Raw genomic sequence first — 20,946 nt, 5'->3', positions numbered from 1 at the left:
TTAGTGAACTGTGGTTCTATAATTTGGAATAGGCCGAAATTGTAATTCTATACCGTGTCATAAGTGAGCTTCTGCCAATAGCTGGAATACTATGATGACGCAGTGTATTACATATGTGTAGTATCAGAAAATGTATGAACCAGAGGAATTGCATGCTAAAGAAAACAGTTTCCAACTCCCCAGCTATTTCCCACCAATATTCAGGCAGGCTGTTATACTTGGTACGCAGCTGTAATCCCATCTATCAGAGATGAGTGGCAGCATAAGAGACAAAGAATATCACAACAAACAATGTCAATGTAATGTTATTGTTGATCGATTCTATGAGCTTTCGATATTCTAGGCCTTCGCATTTAGTTTTCTTCCGACTCTGAAATTCCACTCTTATCATAGTCGGTACGGTAAAACTGAATAAAAGATAAATGATCGGAAATTGTATTCCCTATAAATTGTTATGTAGTACTTTTCATTGGACCAATAACATAGGTATTTAAAAATTAAATTTTAGGCACTTTCCCCTAAACTGCCATTTTGTACAGGATGAATAAAATTGTTTATAGCATAGACTGTAGTTTCTTATTCCCCGACTCTATATACCGATTTTCATTAAATTGTGTATACCCATTTTCTCGTGACTCGGCGTTGATATGGATTTAGCAACAAAAATACAAATTCATGAATATCTCTGTCATCATAGCCGGTACCATAAAAATGTATAAGACATAAATGATCAGAAATTTAATTCTGCATTACTTTAGTTATGGAGTATTTATCGACAGGGCCACTATTAACAAATATTTGAGAATTGAATTTTAGACCCTCCCCTAAACTACCATCTCACTCAGCGTGAATAAATATTTATAGCCTAGATTGTAGTGGCTCATTCCCCTACTTTAATACAGATATTTCGTTAAATTCTCATGATGCAAGTACATACATTCAGACAGACAGAAATTACGGAAAAGTAAAAAGTGCATTTCCTAGTTACTGTGGACATGACCGATATAGAAATACCATTCTTTTTAAATTCTGAGCAATATACAAACAAAACTCTTATTTTATATACCGTCCCTTAAGAAACAATACCACATATCTGACAATGCTTTTCGTATCCATTATGTTCCTTAAGACTGGTCATGCCTCTTGTCCAGATACGGATATGAAGTCAATCAGAGCAATTTTCGTTGTGCTCATTTTCCTATGCTGATGTATAAAGGACTAGGTGTGCGCAAATACTACATGCCAACATATGATACGGTAAGGTTCATTTTCCTTTAAACGATGGTATGAGAAATTGATCATAACGAAAATTGTTCTCATGGGCTACATATCCATAACATATCCATAAGTAGAGCACTGCACGAATGTGGATATTCACAAAGTTAGTGTCTTGAAGGATACAAACTATTGCAGTGCAGATAATTTTGCTTATCTATTTATTTACTCGAGTCAGAAGCATACAATAGAACTTTCTTTGATTTGGTTTTATATTACAATTTAGTAACAATATAACAAGGAATTTTACACATATATGCCAAAATGGTATTAAATAGTCTTTGCCCAGAAGCGAGCAACTGCGACTGCTGCATTTCCTTGTGCCTTGAGCAAATCCTCCTCACTGCAAGAATCAGGGCAACACGAGCACTGACACAGATGCTTGGTAGTCTGCACCTCTCCGCATTCACATAGTGGTGACACATCCAGATATCCCCATTTCACTAAGTTGTCCTTAGACTTTCCAACACCTGTTCTTAACCTGTTCAGTGATCTCCATGTGATCCAGTCCAAGTTGTGTCCAGTTGGTATGCATTCAGCTGGTTTTGTCCATGTTTGAAGATGACTTGTTCTGGCTGCCCACAATTTTTCTCTGGCTTTCTTTGGAGATGTATTTAGTGGAGATGTTGACTGTAGGAAGCTCCTCCTAGATTTCAATTTAGGCTTTGGAGGAGTATGTCTGTGTAGTGGATGTAGCTCATTTTCTTCACCTTTTTTCTTTTGGCATTTGCGGCAACTTCCCGGCGTATATTAGGAGGAGCAATTCCTGCCATACAATACAGTTTGTCAACTGGAGTTGGCTTCAAACATCCAGTAATTAGTCTCGCAGTTTCAGTAAGGGCCACATCTACTTGCTTTGCATGGACGGATTTATACCACACTGGGCAGGCATATTCACCAGCGGGGAAGCAAAGTGCCATGGCAGAAGTACGGACCACCAGAGGTTCAGCACCCCAATTACTACCAAGTAGTTTCCGAATTATGTTGTTACGGGCTGAAACCTTATGTTTGATGTTTAGGCAATGCCGTTGGTAGGTGAGCGACCTGTGTAAGGTAATTCCAAGGTATTTGGGTGTAAAACAGTGCTCCAATTCGGTGCCTTCCCAAGTCACTTTCACTTTTCTTCCTGTCTGTCTGTTTCGAAGATGGAAAGCCCTGACCTTAGTCTTTTGTGGGTTTGGCTTTAGGTGGTTCTTGTTGTGGTAGTCAGAAAAGGTTTCTAGAGCTCCTGTAAGCATCTGTTCTGCTTCTTCAAAATCGCTTTTCTGTACCGTTAAAGCGAGGTCGTCAGCATATATGAAACTTTTGGTTATATGAGGTCTGGGCTGATCATTTGTATAAATGTTGAAGAGTATTGGTGACAATACACTCCCTTGGGGTAAACCATTCCTTTGGGTTCTCCAACGGCTCTGACTTCCTTATAATTCAACGTAGAATCTTCGGTTATGCAATAAGGTGGCAATTATTCTCGTGAAACCAAAGTCCAGGGTCAAGCTGTAGATCTTGTGAAGCATTATGCTGTGTTGGACTGTATCATAAGCTGATGAGAGATCAATAAATGCCACTCCAGTGATCTGGCCCTTCTCAAACCCATCCTCTATGTGTTGTGTTAAGTGAGTTATTTGTGCTGTACAATTTCTCTGGGGTCTGAAGCCTGCCTGTTCAAGTATGAGTAAATTGTCAAGCTTTGGTGATAGGCGGTTCAATAGCAGCCTTTCAAATATCTTATAAAAATGGCACAATAATGAGATGGGCCGGTGACTCTTGGGGTCAGAAGGTTCTTTCCCAGGTTTCAAGATAGCAATTATCTTAGTTTTCCTCCATATTTTCGGAATCTTGTACTGCCTTAAGCAGTTATTAAAGAGTTCCACAAGCCATTTCAGTGCTGCTGGTCCAAATTTCTTTATTTGCTCTATTCTTATATCATCTAATCCAGCTGCCTTGTTGTTCTTACATTGTTGTATGGCCTTTTGCAACTCATTTTGTGAAAATGGCTTTGAAGCTCATTAATTTCCAGATGTTCTTGTCTTTGAATCTTGGGTTCTTTACCTCGTTTGTCTGTTTTACCATTTTTCAAAAGCTGTTGAGCTATTTGATTTGGAGAAATGTTTGCATGGGTTTTCTTTTGCGTTGGATCATTACTTAGTCGACATAGTAATCTCCATGCCATATAGCTGCTTTTGCTCATATCTAGCCCTTCTATCGTTTCTATCCACCGAGTTTTCTTACCTTCCGCCACAGACTGAGTAAGTTTTATAGTAGCATCTGATGTTTGTTCGCCGAAAGGGTTTTCTTCGAAGAGTTTAATGTACTCTTCTAACAAATAGATGTTGTCTTTACTGAGTCCTGGAATGTAGTTGGTACGGCATCCTCGTGGGATAGATTTACGAGATGACTCCTGAACGGTTGCTATAAAATCATCATATGCCGCAGAACATGGATGTATTTTCAATACAAGGCTGTCTAGTGCCTCGGAAAACAAATCCCAGTTTGCTTTCTTGAAATTGTATCGTCTTCTGAATGGAACTATTTGTGGTCTTACGGCTACAGTAATCTGACATACAATAGGTCTGTGTTGGGTATTTGGAATTGGGGAACCAATACTCTTGTGGCATTGTGAAGCTGCTTCTTCACTGGTGAATATTAGAACAGGGTTGTATCCTCGTTTCCAGCGTCCACTGTTAAAAGATGGTTGTAATTTACTGTCATGAATTAAGCGTAAGTTGTTGGATTCAGCCCACTGCATTACAGTTTCACCATTTTCATCATCATGGTCATATCCCCAAACATTACTATGACTATTGAAATCTCCTAGGATGAACTTAGTTTTCTGATTGTGGAAAGTAGTTGGTTCCTTAAAGATGAATTTTGTATTAGGTGGTTTGTATACTGAGGTGACTACACAGTTGTTCAGTTCAACACAAAGGATTTCAATATCATTCTCCTCAGTACATGCTGCAGAAAGCACCGATAAGCCATGTTTAACAAATACTGCACTACCATATTGCCGATGGGGTTTTTCAATTACCTTGTACCTTAGGTCTTCTATGATATGTATCCCTATGGGTCTCCTGGATACACAATATATCACACTGGAATTCTTGACACAGATTATGGAGGAGTTCCTCTTTTGGTCCAGATATTCCTTCTATATTTACTGATATAATGTTCAAAGTTGGTCTTGAAAAAAGACCTTTTGCACGAGAATTGATAATCTCTACAATTGCTTCTGGATTTGAAAGGATCTGCCGTCAGCATATTTCGTAATATAGTCTGACGTTGCCCAGGATACGCCCGATTGCTACTCATCGTATTGTAATTGTATAATAGCAGTCTTCGTGGAGGCTCCTTTCGCGTACCCCTTTGCTAATAAGTTATAAATAATGAGTCTACTGATTTTCACCCAGGTATGCTATCGTTTTTTCTTGCGGTTAAGCGAGCATTAACATTTGTATAGGAGAATGGTGATATATACAGAGCCCTGAGACCATAAAACAGTAAATTTGACCTAGGCCTAACTGGCTCCTACTCACAATTGATCGAAGGGAGGAACAAAGGTCAATACGTCATTAGTTGTCGCAAGAGAAAATTCCTAATAAACCTGTGACTGTAGAGGTTCTGATGCCAGCTGTCAGGCCTATTGTATTATGTTAACAGATCTATCCATTTCAATACCTTGGGTGTAATATACTGTACTTAAATATTTACAATATCTGCGGATAACCATTTTGCAGATGCGGATAACCATTCGCGGATGCGGGTGCGGATGAAGGAAGTGCGGAGCGGATGCGGATATTATTTTTTATATCCACACAGGGCTCTATCCATATGTGGCTGGGAGGCGTGACCAGTATTAAGGAACACAGTGGATAGGAAGATTGTCAGATATGCGGTATTGTTTCTTAAGGGATGATATATAGATTACTGGTAAATCAGGGAGATTTTTTATGAAAACTATTTGGAGTGGGGTGTATCTAAAGCCGGTGTAATCGGCTCTGTAGAACATAATTTTGATAGAGGTGCTGCCTTTGCGGGGTTGTTTATAGAGTGAAATTTGTGGTAAGAAGGGTTGAGGTTTTTTTTTTTTATAATGTCAATTGACTTAGTACAATATAAAACCTCCATAAAATTGAAAATAGGGTATTGCCTCTCGTGTCCATTTCCCTCTCCAACTGTTGGCAGTCAACATGTTTAGTGGTAACAAGTGGTACACACTGGAGGCAATTTTGTTAGTTTACAAAATTACAAAGTGTTTAGTAAATTAAAAATGTCTACCAAACATTAAAGATTTTGTTTTATTTGTTTTCAGCTATAATGCGAAGCTTCTCAACTCTTCAAGAACGAGTGATCCCGTTCCTAGGAGACCTTTTACCCAAGTTGACAGAGAAGTTATCACTAGTTGCGCGTAATCCTAGTAAACCTCACTTCAATCATTTCCTCTTTGAAACGCTAAGTCTGTCAATAAGGTAAGATTTATCCAGTCTTCATAAGTAATGGAAAGGAACAAAAAATGACAAATCAAGGCATATACACTGACTGACAGAGCATATGCAACACCAAGAAGGAGTGGTTCGAAAGGGATGAAAGTTGGGGAACAAACAGAGACGGCACGGACGAATAATTGATGTTTATTTCAAACCGATATGCAGGTTACACAATGCGCACGGCATCGACTCAGTAGGATGTAGGACCACCGCGAGCGGCGATGCACGCAGAAACACGTCGAGGTACAGAGTCAATAAGAGTGCGGATGGTGTCCTGAGGGATGGTTCTCCATTCTCTGTCAACCGTTTGCCACAGTTGGTCGTCCGTACGAGGCTGGGGCAGAGTTTGCAAACGGCGTCCAATGAGATCCCACACGTGTTCGATTGGTGAGAGATCCGGAGAGTACGCTGGCCACGGAAGCATCTGTACACCTCGTAGAGCCTGTTGGGAGATGCGAGCAGTGTGTGGGCGGGCATTATCCTGCTGAAACAGAGCATTGGGCAGCCCCTGAAGGTACGGGAGTGCCACCGGCCGCAGCACATGCTGCACGTAGCGGTGGGCATTTAACGTGCCTTGAATACGCACTAGAGGTGACGTGGAATCATACGCAATAGCGCCCCAAACCATGATGCCGCGTTGTCTAGCGGTAGGGCGCTCCACAGTTACTATCGGATTTGACCTTTCTCCACGCCGACGCCACACTCGTCTGCGGTGACTATCACTGACAGAACAGAAGCGTGACTCATCGTAGAACACGACGTTCCGCCATTCCCTCATCCAAGTCGCTCTAGCCCGGCACCATGCCAGGCGTGCACGTCTATGCTGTGGAGTCAATGGTAGTCTTCTGAGCGGACGCCGGGAGTGCAGGCCTCCTTCAACCAATCGACGGGAAATTGTTCTGGTCGATATTGGAACAGCCAGGGTGTCTTGCACATGCTGAAGAATGGCGGTTAACGTGGCGTGCGGGGCTGCCACCGCTTGGCGGCGGATGCGCCGATCCTCGCGTGCTGACGTCACTCGGGCTGCGCCTGGACCCCTCGCACGTGCCACATGTCCCTGCGCCAACCATCTTCGCCACAGGCGCTGCACCGTGGACACATCCCTATGGGTATCGGCTGCGATTTGACGAAGCGACCAACCTGCCCTTCTCAGCCCGATCACCATACCCCTCATAAAGTCGTCTGTCTGCTGGAAATGCCTCCGTTGACGGCGGCCTGGCATTCTTAGCTATACACGTGTCCTGTGGCACACGACAACACGTTCTACAATGACTGTCGGCTGAGAAATCATGGTACGAAGTGGGCCATTCGCCAACGCCGTGTCCCATTTATCGTTCGCTACGTGCGCAGCACAGCGGCGCATTTCACATCATGAGCATACCTCAGTGACGTCAGTCTACCCTGCAATTGGCATAAAGTTCTGACCACTCCTTCTTGGTGTTGCATTTGCTCTGTCAGTCAGTGTATATTGAAAGATAGGAACGCACCCCTTTGCTTATCCGACTTTCTTCTTCTCCTATACTGCCTGCATCAAAATCTGTCATGGTCTCTTAATGAATGGTGAAACCTACCCTCCTGATGAAGCAAGGGAGCAGAAATGAACTTGTCACGGGCTGAGAAGAAAATGATAAACTGGAATGAACTGGGTTTAATGAGGAGAAAGCCTAAGACTGTTGTGTATGAAAATATGTAGGTTGTTCTTGACCTTTTGTTTTTCCTTTCCATTTCTCCCTTTTCTCACACTGACTTGCTGTTGTGTTTATCATATTATGTGCTCCTATCTTTTTATATATGACTTGATTTATCCTGTTCACATGCATTACAACTTACAGATCAACAGCTATTACTGTTCCTATTCTGCTTCTTCCAGGATAGTATGTTCCAAGAACAACGCGGCTGTTACATCATTTGAGGAGGCTCTCTTCCCAATATTTCAGAATATTCTTCAACAGGATGTACAAGGTAGGCATTTTCTAGCTATCCTTTTACCTTTCCAGAGTTTGTCTCATTATTTCAGAGACTTAATGAAATCACAGTATAATTTTCTGTATTCATCAAAGATAGAAAGTTATGTACAAAGGAGGGTAGGAACATACATCTCACTGATATAATAAGAATATAGTATCTGTCCATACATTCGTATTTTGGTCACAATTTTGAGAAGGTTTATAGCATATACTATGCGGAGAGGATATGCGTAATCTGTTTAAAGTTTTGTCTCCCTGTTGTTTGGTTTAGCTTGAATAAACACAAAGTTGCTAATCTGCCATTATTAAAGTAGAGTTGTCCAGAATTTTGTGACACTTTATTCTATCTTTGTTGAGTAGGAGCTGAGAAAGAAACAAATTTTACCTCGAGCATACCACCTCTCAGCCATAAGGGAACAATGAATTCAGCGACTTCCCTTGCATGTCGTGCATGCCATGCCCAGGTTCAGTGTTGGTTCCTTGCTATCAATCACGATTGTGTCTTGTTCTTCTTTGCCTTCTGCTTGCTGTGTAGAATGCAAATCGATTTGAACGAACCTCTTTAACATCCTTTACCATGTGCACTGTCTGCCAGTTTTTTTTCCTTTCTGATTGTTTCTTCACTGAGATCTTTGAATTTAATTTTCTTACTGCCATACCTGCAGTAACTCCAGCACCAAGCATGTTGTGAGACTTCAGTTGTAGTGGTGTATCACTTTGAGACTCCAGTAGTAGCATTCCATGTTAAATAATTCTGGAAGTACCTGACTCTTGGCACCACACACATTTTGAGCCCTCAGTTTTAGTAGTGTACCACTTGAAGACTCCAGGATTAGCATTTCTTGATGATTGTGGTGCGATACAACCACTCTCATAGACTTTCTAAGGGTTAGTTTCATTTCTTCATTGTAAACAGTTATCAGTCATAGGGAACCACCATACTCTGACTCAAGATGGCGGCAATGATGAAATGCAGAGAGCTCTCAATGATGAAATGCAGAGAGCTCCATAAACCACGTAGCAAATCAGCAAATTTAACTACAATTTGTGTGTGCTAGAACAAGTTATGTTATTTAATAGTGCTCAGTGATTGGTTACTTTCATTCATAATGTCTCTGAACTCTGTGAACAAGCGGATTTCTGCATTCAAAGAAAAGCTTAATGATATCCAAGCTCGCTTTTTCCATCTCGTGTAATTGCTCACTTTTTATGTTGGTTACAGAATTCATCCCATATGTGTTCCAACTGCTGTCCATGCTCCTGGAATTACATAGTTCTGGTGATGTCACAGAGCCATACATGGTTCTGTTCCCATGCCTGCTGGCTCCAGTGTTGTGGGAACGGCCAGGAAACGTCCATCCTCTGGTCCGGCTGCTGCAGGCCTTTATACGTCAGGGAGCACAACAGATTAATGCGTCACATAAAGTTGTAAGTATCTATAATGTAGAATCATCTAAATTCAAAGTGTTTCGTGTTTCATTTTTAGTGATGAGTTTGTGACAATAGAAATAGTGCAGGCATGTTGACTTTGATCTATCAGTTCATCTTCTCATTGTGAAAAGAGGATGTTGGTATGGATATTCATGCTTCATAAACTTTCACAGTCAGAGATGATCCTGTTCTGTGTGATGCTTTGTGGTGTTGTGCCATATCCTGGATTATTGAGTGGCCCGGGCATGACATTAAACTGCGTCTACCGAGTGACCACCGGTATAAGTGTATGATTAAGTATACTTCTGACATGAGTAAATAAATAAATCTACCAAATGCCAATGGCCTCCCCGGAGGCCAGACGAGCAGGTAGAGGTCTAGGGCATCCTCTTGTCCTTGGGGTGGGAAACTGCCCCTGAAGGCAGAAGAGCCACTGGATGGCCAACGGCATAGGATCAGGAAGGCAAGGCGAAACCACGTGATTATCATCCCATGAGCGCATTATGCAGAGTCAAGAAATGGATATTAGTATGCTGTGCGACCCGAGTAGCGATCGGCGTCAGTTTGGGTCTGGGCCGAACGATGTGAAATGTGCGACCAGATGTGCAGAGGTGAATGATCAGGCCTTGCACGGTAAATTTGCTTCTGATCGACCAAATGCAGACCAACTTTGCAAAGATAAAGCAATAGCTACATGAAATGTGACAAGGTTACTTCAGACGAGAAAACTTTGCATTGTAGAAAGAGAACTAAAGAAACATCAAATCAACATTTGTGGACTGTCAGAAACTCACGGGAAAGGATGTGGGCATTTTGAAACAGGTGATCATGTAATATACATCGCCGGGGCAAATGATACAGATCAGATTGGCGTTGTGTTTCTTGTTGATAAGCGGATATCCCAATATGTTGAGGAATACAGACCTATCAATGGAAGAATACTGACCCTTACTCTCAACACCAAACCATATAAACTACATCTGATCCAGATATATCTACCCACCATCGCTGCAGACGAACAAGAGATTGAAAACCTCTATGCAGACATAGAAAATACAATAGCATCACTTAAACCAAGAGGTATTACCATCCTATTGGGAGACTTCAATGCAAAAGTAGGAACCACCTCGATGGACAAACACTTGCGAGAAACTGTAGGACAGTATGGCCTGGGTGCACGTAATGAGCGAGGCAATTGGTTGATACAGTTTGCAACCGACAACAGACTTTCCATTATGAATACCATGTTTAAACACCACAAACATCATCTCTTTACGTGGACCTCCCCAGATAGGCATTTTAAGAACCAAATTGATTACATCTTGTCAATAAAAGATGGAGAACCTCCTTCTGTAATGTGAAAACAAAATCTATTGCCAAATGCGGATCAGATCATCGTTTACTCTGGGCCTACCTTAGAATCAAACTGAGCAAACCAGTCGTCAAAATAAACTCGAAAAAGTTGGCAGCCCCTGAGCCAATTGCTTTCCAAGAAACACTACGAAGCACTGGGCCACCTGACCTAGAGGGTAATTGTGACATGGCTTGGAAGAGAATTGAAGAATGGATCACAGATGCAGCAAGCAAGGTTCCAAAGGTGAACACCGTAGTGAAGCGACAACACTGGATGACTGACGAAACTTTGCCACCGGTTGAAATGAGACTTAACATCCGGCTCACAGTTACAGATCCAGAACAACAAGGATGACTAATGGAAAAAATGAACAGTGATATCAAACACGCTTGTAGAAGAGACAAGAATGAACACATTAAGAAACTGTGTGCAGAACTAGAGGCACATCTGACCAAAAAATCACAACGCAGAACTGTACGACAAGGTGAAATAATTAGCACCAGAGTTTATGCCTAAGACTCAGATTATTAAAGATGACCAAGGAAATATCATCACAAATGCAGCGGGCATCGCCAAAGTATGGAGAGAATACTGCATCAAGCTGTTCACTGATGATCCACAACCAATGCCGGAAAGCACCAGGCCAAGATGGAATCACTGCTGAAATCCTAAAGAACATGGGTGACCTAGGTGTCGACATCCTCCACAAGTTATGTCAGAAGATATGGACATCTGGAAATTGGCCGGACCAGTGGTGCTACTCCTTCATACCACTGTTCAAGAAAGGTTCTCCACTTGACTGTGCAAACTATCGAACGATAGCCTTCATCTTCCATGCCAGTAAAATCATGCTCACGGTGCTGAACGAGAGGCTGAAGACCTTCTTACTTCCACAAATCTCAGAGGAACAAACCTGGATTGTTCCAGGCAAAGGAACTCGTGAGCAGATCCTAAACATCCGGCAGCTAATAGAGAAGACAAGGGAGTACAATATCAAGATGTTCCTATGCTTCGTGGACTACAAGAAAGCCTTCGACAAGGTAAAATGGTCAAAGCTCTGGCCTATACTCGTTGAAATGGGTACGCCGAGACATTTAGTGTACCTGATTCAACAATTGTACTCTTCGAACACTGCGACAGTGAGAGTTAATGGTGACTTCTCAGACATCTTTTCTACTAGTGCTGGAGTGCGACAAGGTTGCATTCTTTCCCCCCCCCCCTCCTATTTAATGTATACATTGAGTACATTATGAGGGAGATTCTCGAAGACTGGAGTGACGGCATCACAGTTGGTGGCAGGAAAATTAACAATCTCAGATATGCAGATGACACTGTGATAATTGCAACAGATGATCACGAACTAGAAGCCATCATGCGGAGGTTAGACGAGCGAAGCAGAGAATGCGGTCTTGAAATCAACATCAAGGGTTATGAACTTCATGTTGTTGGTCCTATTGAACTGAGAATAACATATAAATTATAAACAGGAGAGGTTTCCACCTGTTCAATACATAGTTGTGTTTACAATATTATTTACATTACATGGGACTAGTTTCAACCCTACTCGTGGTCATCATCAGCCATATTTAAACATACACAATATATGACAAAATCGTAAAACATGTTTCTAATCAGTAAGAACCTTATGTATATATAACTTACAATATGATGTGTGGTTGATTTAGGCAAGGTACTATGACGCTTACAGTGTAGCAAATGAAAGTGAAATATTGCGAATGACGTAAGAGAGCAATATATAATACAAGTACAGTAAACACACTAAAAAGTCAGGGTGTAAAAGTACAAATGAGATGTTCTGTGTTGTAGGTCAATTTCAGTGCGATTTTAGACACATGGTGTAACAGATGGAATTTAGTAGGTCCTGGTTATACATAACGGTTGTGGACCGAGTGCTATGGTACTAAGAATGAACACAAAATAACATAACACACATTATAAAAGTATACAAGTATGTACAATGTTTGAGTAACAAATGTGTAGATGATACTCTCCAGAAGAATCTGTGAAGAGTTGATTTATGCACTGTATCAGCTTAAGCAGAAAATTTTGATAGGACTGCATTGTTGATTGTTGAATTGTGCAGACTGAAGATGAAATTTCAAAATTCTTCTTGAGAAGAAAGTAGACACTGCGCGTGGAGATATTAATGGGTGGAACTCTCAGTTCATAGCGGAAACCAAATTGGACGTATTAAAATTAAGAAAAGCCAGTAAAATGCAAAGTATGCTGAAAGAAGAATAGATTACAACAAAGCGAATGGACACTCACCTCGCGCGGTGGTGTGTGCAGCGTAGCTGGTAGTGTGCGACTGGTGGCGGAAGGAGAAATATGGGAGGGTAGGGAGGTGAGATGCAGGTGCATGCGGGTTGGATAGTGTGGCGTTGGCTTTTGAGGGGATGGGGGGGTGTAAGGGAGAGGGGGGAAATTTAAGGCGGAGCTGAAGGGTGTGGGGGAAAGGGTAATTGTTTCGGAAAAGTACCTTTAATTAAACATAGGATTGAATTCTGGTTGGTTGAATTATTGTTTCTGAGAAAGTGATAAATAAATCAAAAAGGATGTTGGGTTTCTCTGAGATTTCATTAAGATTGTAATTGGCATTAAAATATTGCTCTAGGTGTATTTAGTATTTTTCCATTATCAATCAATCAATCAATCAGTCAGTCAATACTGATCTGCATTTAGGGCAGTCGCCCAGGCGGCAGATTCCCTATCTGTTGCTTTCCTAGCCTTTTCCTAAATGATTTCAAAGAAATTGGAAATTTATTGAACATCTCCCTTGGTAAGTTATTCCAATCCCTAACTCCCCTTCCTATAAATGAATATTTGCCCCAGTTTGTCCTCTGTTGAGTTTGTTGTGTAAAGAACCCTTATTTGCTAATTCAAGAATGTCCATGTCTTGTTCAATATTGGTGAAATTATTGTTATAATCTTTCATGTGTTGGCCGATAGCTAAAAACTTATTGTATTTTATTGCGTTAGTGTGCTCATGGTATCTTATATTGAAGTTTCTTCCGGTCTGCCCAATGTAGGATTTGTCACAGGTATTGCATTTGATCCTATAAACTCCCTGATTTAAAAAAAAAACTGCTGGTCTTGTTCATATGTGAAGTATTGTGTAAAAAGAAATAACTAAACCTCTAACATTTTCCACCTTCACAGTCAACAATGATATTCACAAGATAACCAATATCTTTAAGAAACATGGCGTTAAAATAGCATTCAAAACCAACAATAAGAACATGAACATTTTACACAATATTTCACATATCAACAAGACCAGCAGTTTTTTTTTTAAATCGGGAGTTTATAGGATCAAATGCAATACCTGTGACAAATCCTACATTGCGCAGAGTGGAAAAAACTTCAATATAAGATACCATGAGCACACTAACGCAATAAAATACAATAAGTTTTCAGCTATCGGCCAACACATGCAAGATTATAACCATAATTTCACCAATATCAAACAAGACATGGACATTCTTCAATTAGCAAATAAGGGTCCTTTAATCAACATAGTGGAAAAATACTACATACACCTAGACCAATATTTTAACGCCAGTTACAATCTTAATGAAATCTCAGAGAAACCCAACATCCTTTTTGATTTATTTATCACTTTTCTCAGAAACAGTAAGTCAGCCAACCAGAATTCAATCCTAAGTTTAATTAAAGGTACTTTTTCGAAACAATTACCATTTCTCCCACACCCTTCAGCTCCGCCTTAAATCCCCCCTCCCCAAGCCACTGCCACTCTGCCCAACCCGCATGCCCCTGCCTCTCACCTCCCTACCCTCCCATATTTCTCCTTCCGCCACCAATCGCACACTACCAGCTACGCTGCACACATCACCACGCGAGTTGAATGTCCATTCGCTTTGTTGTAATCTATTCTTCTTTCTGCGTACTTTGCATTTTACTGGCTTTTCTTAATTTTAATTGGTCCAATTTAGTTTCCTCTATAAACTGAGAGTTTCACCCATTAATATCACCACGCGCAGTGTCTACTTTCTTCTCAAGAAGAACTTTAAAACTTCATATTCAGTCTGCACAATTCCAACAATCAACCATGCAGCCTATCAACATAACTTGCTTACTTACTACACCAAGTATAAATTTTCTGCTTAAGCTGATACAGTGCTTAAATCAACTCTTCACAGATTCTTCTGGAGAGTATCATCTACACATTTGTTACTCAAACATTGTACATACTTGTATACTTTTATAATGTGTGTTATGTTATTTTGTGTTCATTCTTAGTACCATAGCACTCGGTCCACAACCGTTATATATAACCAGGACCTACTGAATTCCATCTGTTACACCATGTGTCTAAAATCACACTGAAATTGACCTACAACACAGAACATCTCATTTGTACTTTTACACCCTGACTTTTTAGTGTGTTTACTGTACTTGTATTATATATTGCTCTCTTACGTCACTCGCAATATTTCACTTTCATTTGCTACACTTTAAGCGTCATAGTACCTTGCCTAATACAACCACACATCGTACTGTAAATTATATATTCATAAGGTTCTTACTGATTAGAAACATGTTTTACGATTTTGTCATATACTGTGTATGTTTAAAAATGGCTGATGATGACCCCGAGTAGGGTTGAAACTAGTCCCATGTAATGTAAATAATATTGTAAATACAACTATATATTGAATAGGTGGAAACCTCCCCGGTTTATAATTTATATGTTGAAATCAACAATAAAAAGACCAAAGTGATGATTGTAGACCGTTTTAATAACAACAGACCTGCCATAACAAGAATTGCGGATTATGAGTTTGTCAGTCGCTTAGAGTATGTAGGATCTAATAATACCAATATATATGGTCCGTTACTGGACATTATTAATTTTCCAGCTAACTCATTTCTGGTTGCCAGCGTTTCGCCCTCGTGTGCTAGGTTGGACTCATCAGTTGGTACCTAGCACTCCTACCAAGACGCTAGCTAGTACATACTGTGGAGGCCACTGCGTAAGCTACTTGGAGCCACTGGCAGTGCCAGTACACTATGAGAGACTTTGTTTCTTAACCACCACTATCGGCAGCCCTGAAAATGGTTTTCCGTGGTTTCCCATTTTCACACCAGGCAAATGCTGGGGCTGTACCTTAATTAATGCCACGGCCGCTTCCTTCCCACTCCTAGGCCTTTCCTATCCCATCATCGCCATAAGACCTATCTGTGTCGGTGCGACGTAAAGCCCCTAGCAAAAAAGAAAAAAAGTTTCTTAACCAAAAATTGATGCCTGCTTGGCTATCAGATGTTATAGATGTTGATTCCCATAGGGAATCTGAACTATTTGTCCCAAATGAGTAAATTTCTAATACCAATATGAATGGTCCGTTATTGGACATAATAAATTTTCCAGCTAACTCATTCCTGGTTGCCAGCGTTTCGCCCTTGTGTGCTAGGTTGGACTCATCAGTTGGTACCTAGTACACCTACCAAGACGCTGGCTAGTGCATACCGTGGAGGCAACTGCGTAGGCTACTTGGAGCCACCAGCAGTGCCAATGCACTATGAGAGACTTTGTCTCTTTACCAACCACGAACCTACTACGCTGGCGTAGCAGGGGGAGAGGTGATATTCCCACGTGGCGGATAGGGGAGTCCTAACCGGCTTGCCGGCGGACTTGAGGGAAATAAAATACCTCTCGTGGACCAAACACACTACCCTTGTGGGTGGGGGACGCATATGAAGAATACACCCACGGTATCCCCTGCCTGTTGTGAGAGGCGACTAAAAGGGGTGACCAAGGGATGATTGAATTAGAACCATGAAACTCCTTTTGATTTGTACCATCACGCAGGGAACACCATGGGTTGCCTGTACTTGCGAGTAGTACTACTATATTAGGTACGAAATAGGTGTGTGATTAGTACCAGCAAAGAGGCCGGTCTGTCGGTTTCCAATACCTGTGTGTCGTACCCATGTGAGCAACACCGCGGGTCTGGGCGTTGCCTGTGAGTTGTACCACTATATGAGCGACACCGTGGGTCTGCGTTGCCTGTGATTAGTACCCACTATGTGGGGAACACCGCGGGTATACCAGCACCCGTGACTAGTACACCTAGGTGAGAAACCTCATGGGTCAGCGTTGGCTATGAGTGGCATCATTGTGTGAGAAACACCATAGGTCTGCGTTACCTGTACGAAGTACAATACTTGTGAGTAGTACCATCTTGTGTGGAACACAGTGAGTCTTCGCTACTTTTGATTAGTACCCCAACATGACAAATACCATGGTTCTACTTTACTTGCGACATGTACCATTCTGTGGGGCCTTGGACATGGATTTTGGACCCCTTTAGACATCAAGCATCCTCGATTCAGGATTATGCTTTATAAGTGGTCCCTTGGTCAGTAATACTATTATTTATGATTTTTTTTTTGGTGTCGGATCCACTGGTTTTTTTGTTTGTTTGTTTTTTTTTTTTTTTTTTTTTGCGGAGGGGGTTGTTTATATCCATTCATTCTTCATGCCATTTTCTTATTTTGGTCAGTGGATGATTTTGAATTTTTTGTTGCCATTTCATTTTGTACCATTAGGGGCCGATGACCTCGATGTTAGGCCCCTTTAAACTACAAGCATCATCATCATCATCTCTTTACCAAAAATTGATGCCTGCTTGGCATCGAGCACACGAGGGTGAAACGCTGGCAACCAGGAATGAGTTAGCTGGAAAATTTATTATGTCCAATAACAGACCATTTATATTGGTATTATAAATTTACTCATTCGGGACAAATATTTCAGATTCCCTATGGGAATCAACATCTGTATCATAATTATGTAGGATCTATTGTCACAAATACTGGGGACTGTGAACCTGAGATCCGCAAGCGCATTGCGATTGCTAGAAATTCACCAGCAAAACTTACTCGCATCGGGAAGGACACCTCCATCACTTCCAAGACTAAGCTCACCCTTATTCGAACTCTCATCTTTCCTATTACGACCTATGCACCAGAAACTTGGACGATGAAGACGGCGGATCGCCTCAGGATTGATGCACTAGAAATGTGGTGCTATAGGAGATTACTGCGAATACCATGGATTGCACCAACAGCTCGGCATCGCAACAAGACTGTCGGCCCATATCAACCAAAAACAACTCTGATATTTTGGTCATATTGCCAGAAGACTGGATGCAATGGAAATACTTATCATAAAGGGAAAAGTCGAAGGCCAAGGACCTAGAGGACGTGCACCGCTACGATGGAAGGACCAGATCAAGAACTTGACCAGGATGAGCCTACAGCAAGCAAGTCACCATGCCCAAAACAGAGACAACTGGAGGAAGATCACCAAAAGGATTGTCGCGTTTTGCCATTACAGCCTTACGAAGGGTTGGACTGAAAGAGAGTGTGTTTCACCATCGTTACAGTAGGTTTTGTCTAGGCTGACATATTGCACAACAGCCTGAAACTCCATTGACAACAAGGATACTTGTGTTTTATAAATATTATATTCTAGATTTTAAAAATATTTTCCCTTGGAATTAAACAGAAATAAATTAGTAAGTATGAAATAGGTGTTTGCATGGCTGCAAATTTGGATTTAGTTTCGTTTTATCCTTGACCCCGCAATTCTGGCTTAAACTAGGAATTCTCTTGTTTTTAAGCCTTGAGAATTGTTATTATTCTAAATTTAAAATCAGGTTCAATCATCAATGATCTGCATTTAGGGTGGTCGCCCAGGTGGCAGATTCCCTATCAATTGTTTACTTCATATTTACTTTTATTTATAATTGTTCGCCCAGCTTTTTCTTAAATATTATAAGTTTAACCAAGCAGGGAAGTCCTCTGTTTTAATTAATGTATATTGGTGGGGTGAAAATACTGTACCTCGTGTGGATCTCTGTGTGTACCTAGGTGTTAATATAAAGAAAGATATTTTGGGGGTAATTACATAAATGGGATTGTAGGTGAAGGTTACAGATCTCTGACAGCACTGCATAAATGTCAATATAGTGGGAACTTGATGGAACACACACGTGTCAAGAAGACTTGGTTTGACCCCAGAGGACCACCAGAAGGGAGGATCATTTAATCATGTGTCAGGCTGTAAGTACTCATGGGTGTCGCTGAACACCATCCAGAGACATACGCCTGTGTCTACCATTGCAACCTGACATGGCAGCTTGCGGATTAGTAGTGACTGGTGTTGAGTGACGAATGATGGTTCTGTTTGAGTACAAACGACCACCAAATTAAGTCTGGAGATGGCCTAGCCAGCACAGTGATCCACGCTTCATTGCAAGTCAATAAGTATTACAAAAAGAGAACACACTTTTTATTGATATCATTTTTCAACATAGTTGCCCTGCTTGTCAATGCACATGTTCCACCATTTCAGAAGCTTTCTGATACTCTCCACAAAAAATGTTTTTGGTTGCACAGCAAGTCATATATACATCGCTTCCTTCACCTGTTGACCGGAGCTGAACCGACGGCCTCTCAGAGCATTTTTAAGTGGACCAAACAGATGGTAATCCAATGGGGTGAGATAGAGACTGTACACAGGATGCTTCAACACCTCGAAATGCAGCATCTGAAGAGTTTGAGTAGTGTGGGCAGCAGTATGTGAACGCGCATTGTCCTGCAACAAAAGAACTCCTTCAAACAATCGACCTCTGCGTTTGTTGCGAATTGCAGGTTTCACCTTGTTTACCAGCATATCACTGTAACGTTCACTGTTTACTGTTTCCCCCTTTTCCTGATAATCTTCCGGGATTGGCCTTGAGTGTCCCAAAACACTGAGCATCACTTTTCCCTTAGAAGGTTGACTTTTGAATTTCTTCTTGACTGGGGATCTAGGATGCTTCCATTCCATGCTCTAATGTTTGCTCTCTGGTTCGAAGTGATGAACCCATGTTTCATCTCCAGTGATGATCCGTTTTAGAACTTTCACCTTCGTTAGCATGACACTCAGGTAGGTGCTGACAGATTCTCACACGATTGCGCTTCTGCTCTTCACTGAGTTGTTATGGAACCCATCTCGAACAGACTTTGTGGAAGTTAAGCCTGTTATGCATGATTTCATATGCAGAACCATGGCTAATGTGCCTATGGTTAGCCACGTCGTCAACAGTCACTCTTCTGTTATTCGGGATCATATCACGCACTTGTTCAATATTGGCATCAGTTACGGCTGCAGTTGGACGCCCGGATCTTTCCTCGTCCTTCACGCTCGTGCGACCCCTTTTGAACTGTTCAATCCACTAGTAAACACTTCACTGAGTCTTCTATGAATTTCTGTTCCTAGTACACCCGCAGACCACAAAAAATAGATTACGGAACGATGTTCTTCCTTGGTGCAAACAGAGAGTGGCACGGCCATCTTTACGTCGCAACAGCGCAAGCTGTACTGATCTGATAACACTGAAACCTACCACAGACGTAGACAACGGTGCCATCTAGCGGCTGGTAAGCACACAATGCCATAGAGCTAATCTAAAGACAATTATAGCAAAATTGCAGATACTTATTGACTTGCCTACGTAGAATAAAACACTGCTCCAGTGGAGGTGTCCTGGTGTGGGGTACCTTTTCTATAATTCCAACTGCCCACAGGTGGTGACTGAAGCTAGCCGTACAGTATGGCAGTGCATCCCAAAAATCCTGTGGCTGTGTGTGCTTCCCTTCCTGGTGCAGATGGTTAACCCCATTTTCCAATAGAGTTATGCCCAGCCTCATACAGCGCAGGTATCTCTGGCCTGCCTTCGTGATAACCACATACTTCCTTGGCCAGCAAGTTTGCTAGATCTCTCGCCCATTGAGAATGCATGGGACCAGATTGGATGGCAACTTCGGCTAGCAGCAACTACAGCAAATGTGGAGGGTCATTTACACCAACTGTGGCTGAATTTTGATGTTTTCTTTATACTACCACTCTTGTGCCTATACCCACATATGTGCCCTAGCAATGGCTCCTTAATGGTGCACAATTTTATTTTTTACAAAGGAGTGACAATGAAAAGTCAGTGTGGGAAGAGGGAGCAACAGAAAGAAGAGAAAAGGACGACATGAAAACACAAAAGGACCAGAAACGATCTCCAATTCTCAAACAGATGGTCCCTCTCCTCATGAATTCCAGTTCCTCTACATCCACCTCTTCTCAGCCTCTGACAAGCTCTACAAAATGAGAGAGAGAGAGAGAGAGAGTGTGTGTGTGTGTACGCGCACACATCTCGTTATAAGGACACTGATACAAGTGAATTATGTGGATATTCAGATTACAGTACACTATAAAGTCTTACAATAAAATACAGAACAAGCACAATACAATCAAGGTCAACAGTTTTACAGCGAATGGTATGTTCAGTTTACAATTACTGTATAGTAATCTTCTACTACTACGCTGGCGTAGCAGGGGGAGAGGTGATACTCC

At 41.5% G+C, this 20,946-nt stretch overlaps 1 protein-coding gene across 2 annotated transcripts in view; it reads left to right on the top strand.

Moving 5' to 3' along the window:
- Positions 1 to 20,946, top strand: part of Cse1 (chromosome segregation 1) — a 296,434-nt gene that overhangs the window by 177,565 nt on the left and 97,923 nt on the right. For both annotated transcript variants that reach the window (XM_067150404.2, XM_067150403.2), the window contains exons 14-16: positions 5,585 to 5,741; positions 7,630 to 7,721; positions 8,949 to 9,154. In XM_067150404.2, the coding sequence (XP_067006505.1) occupies positions 5,585 to 5,741; positions 7,630 to 7,721; positions 8,949 to 9,154 (455 nt within the window). The remainder of the gene's footprint in view (positions 1 to 5,584; positions 5,742 to 7,629; positions 7,722 to 8,948; positions 9,155 to 20,946) is intronic.

The sequence above is a fragment of the Anabrus simplex genome, chromosome 6, assembly GCF_040414725.1.
Source record: "Anabrus simplex isolate iqAnaSimp1 chromosome 6, ASM4041472v1, whole genome shotgun sequence".
Classification (NCBI taxonomy): Eukaryota; Metazoa; Arthropoda; class Insecta; order Orthoptera; family Tettigoniidae; genus Anabrus; species Anabrus simplex.
Note: the sequence above shows the minus strand (reverse complement) of the source record. Positions and strands in the feature narration are given on the sequence as shown.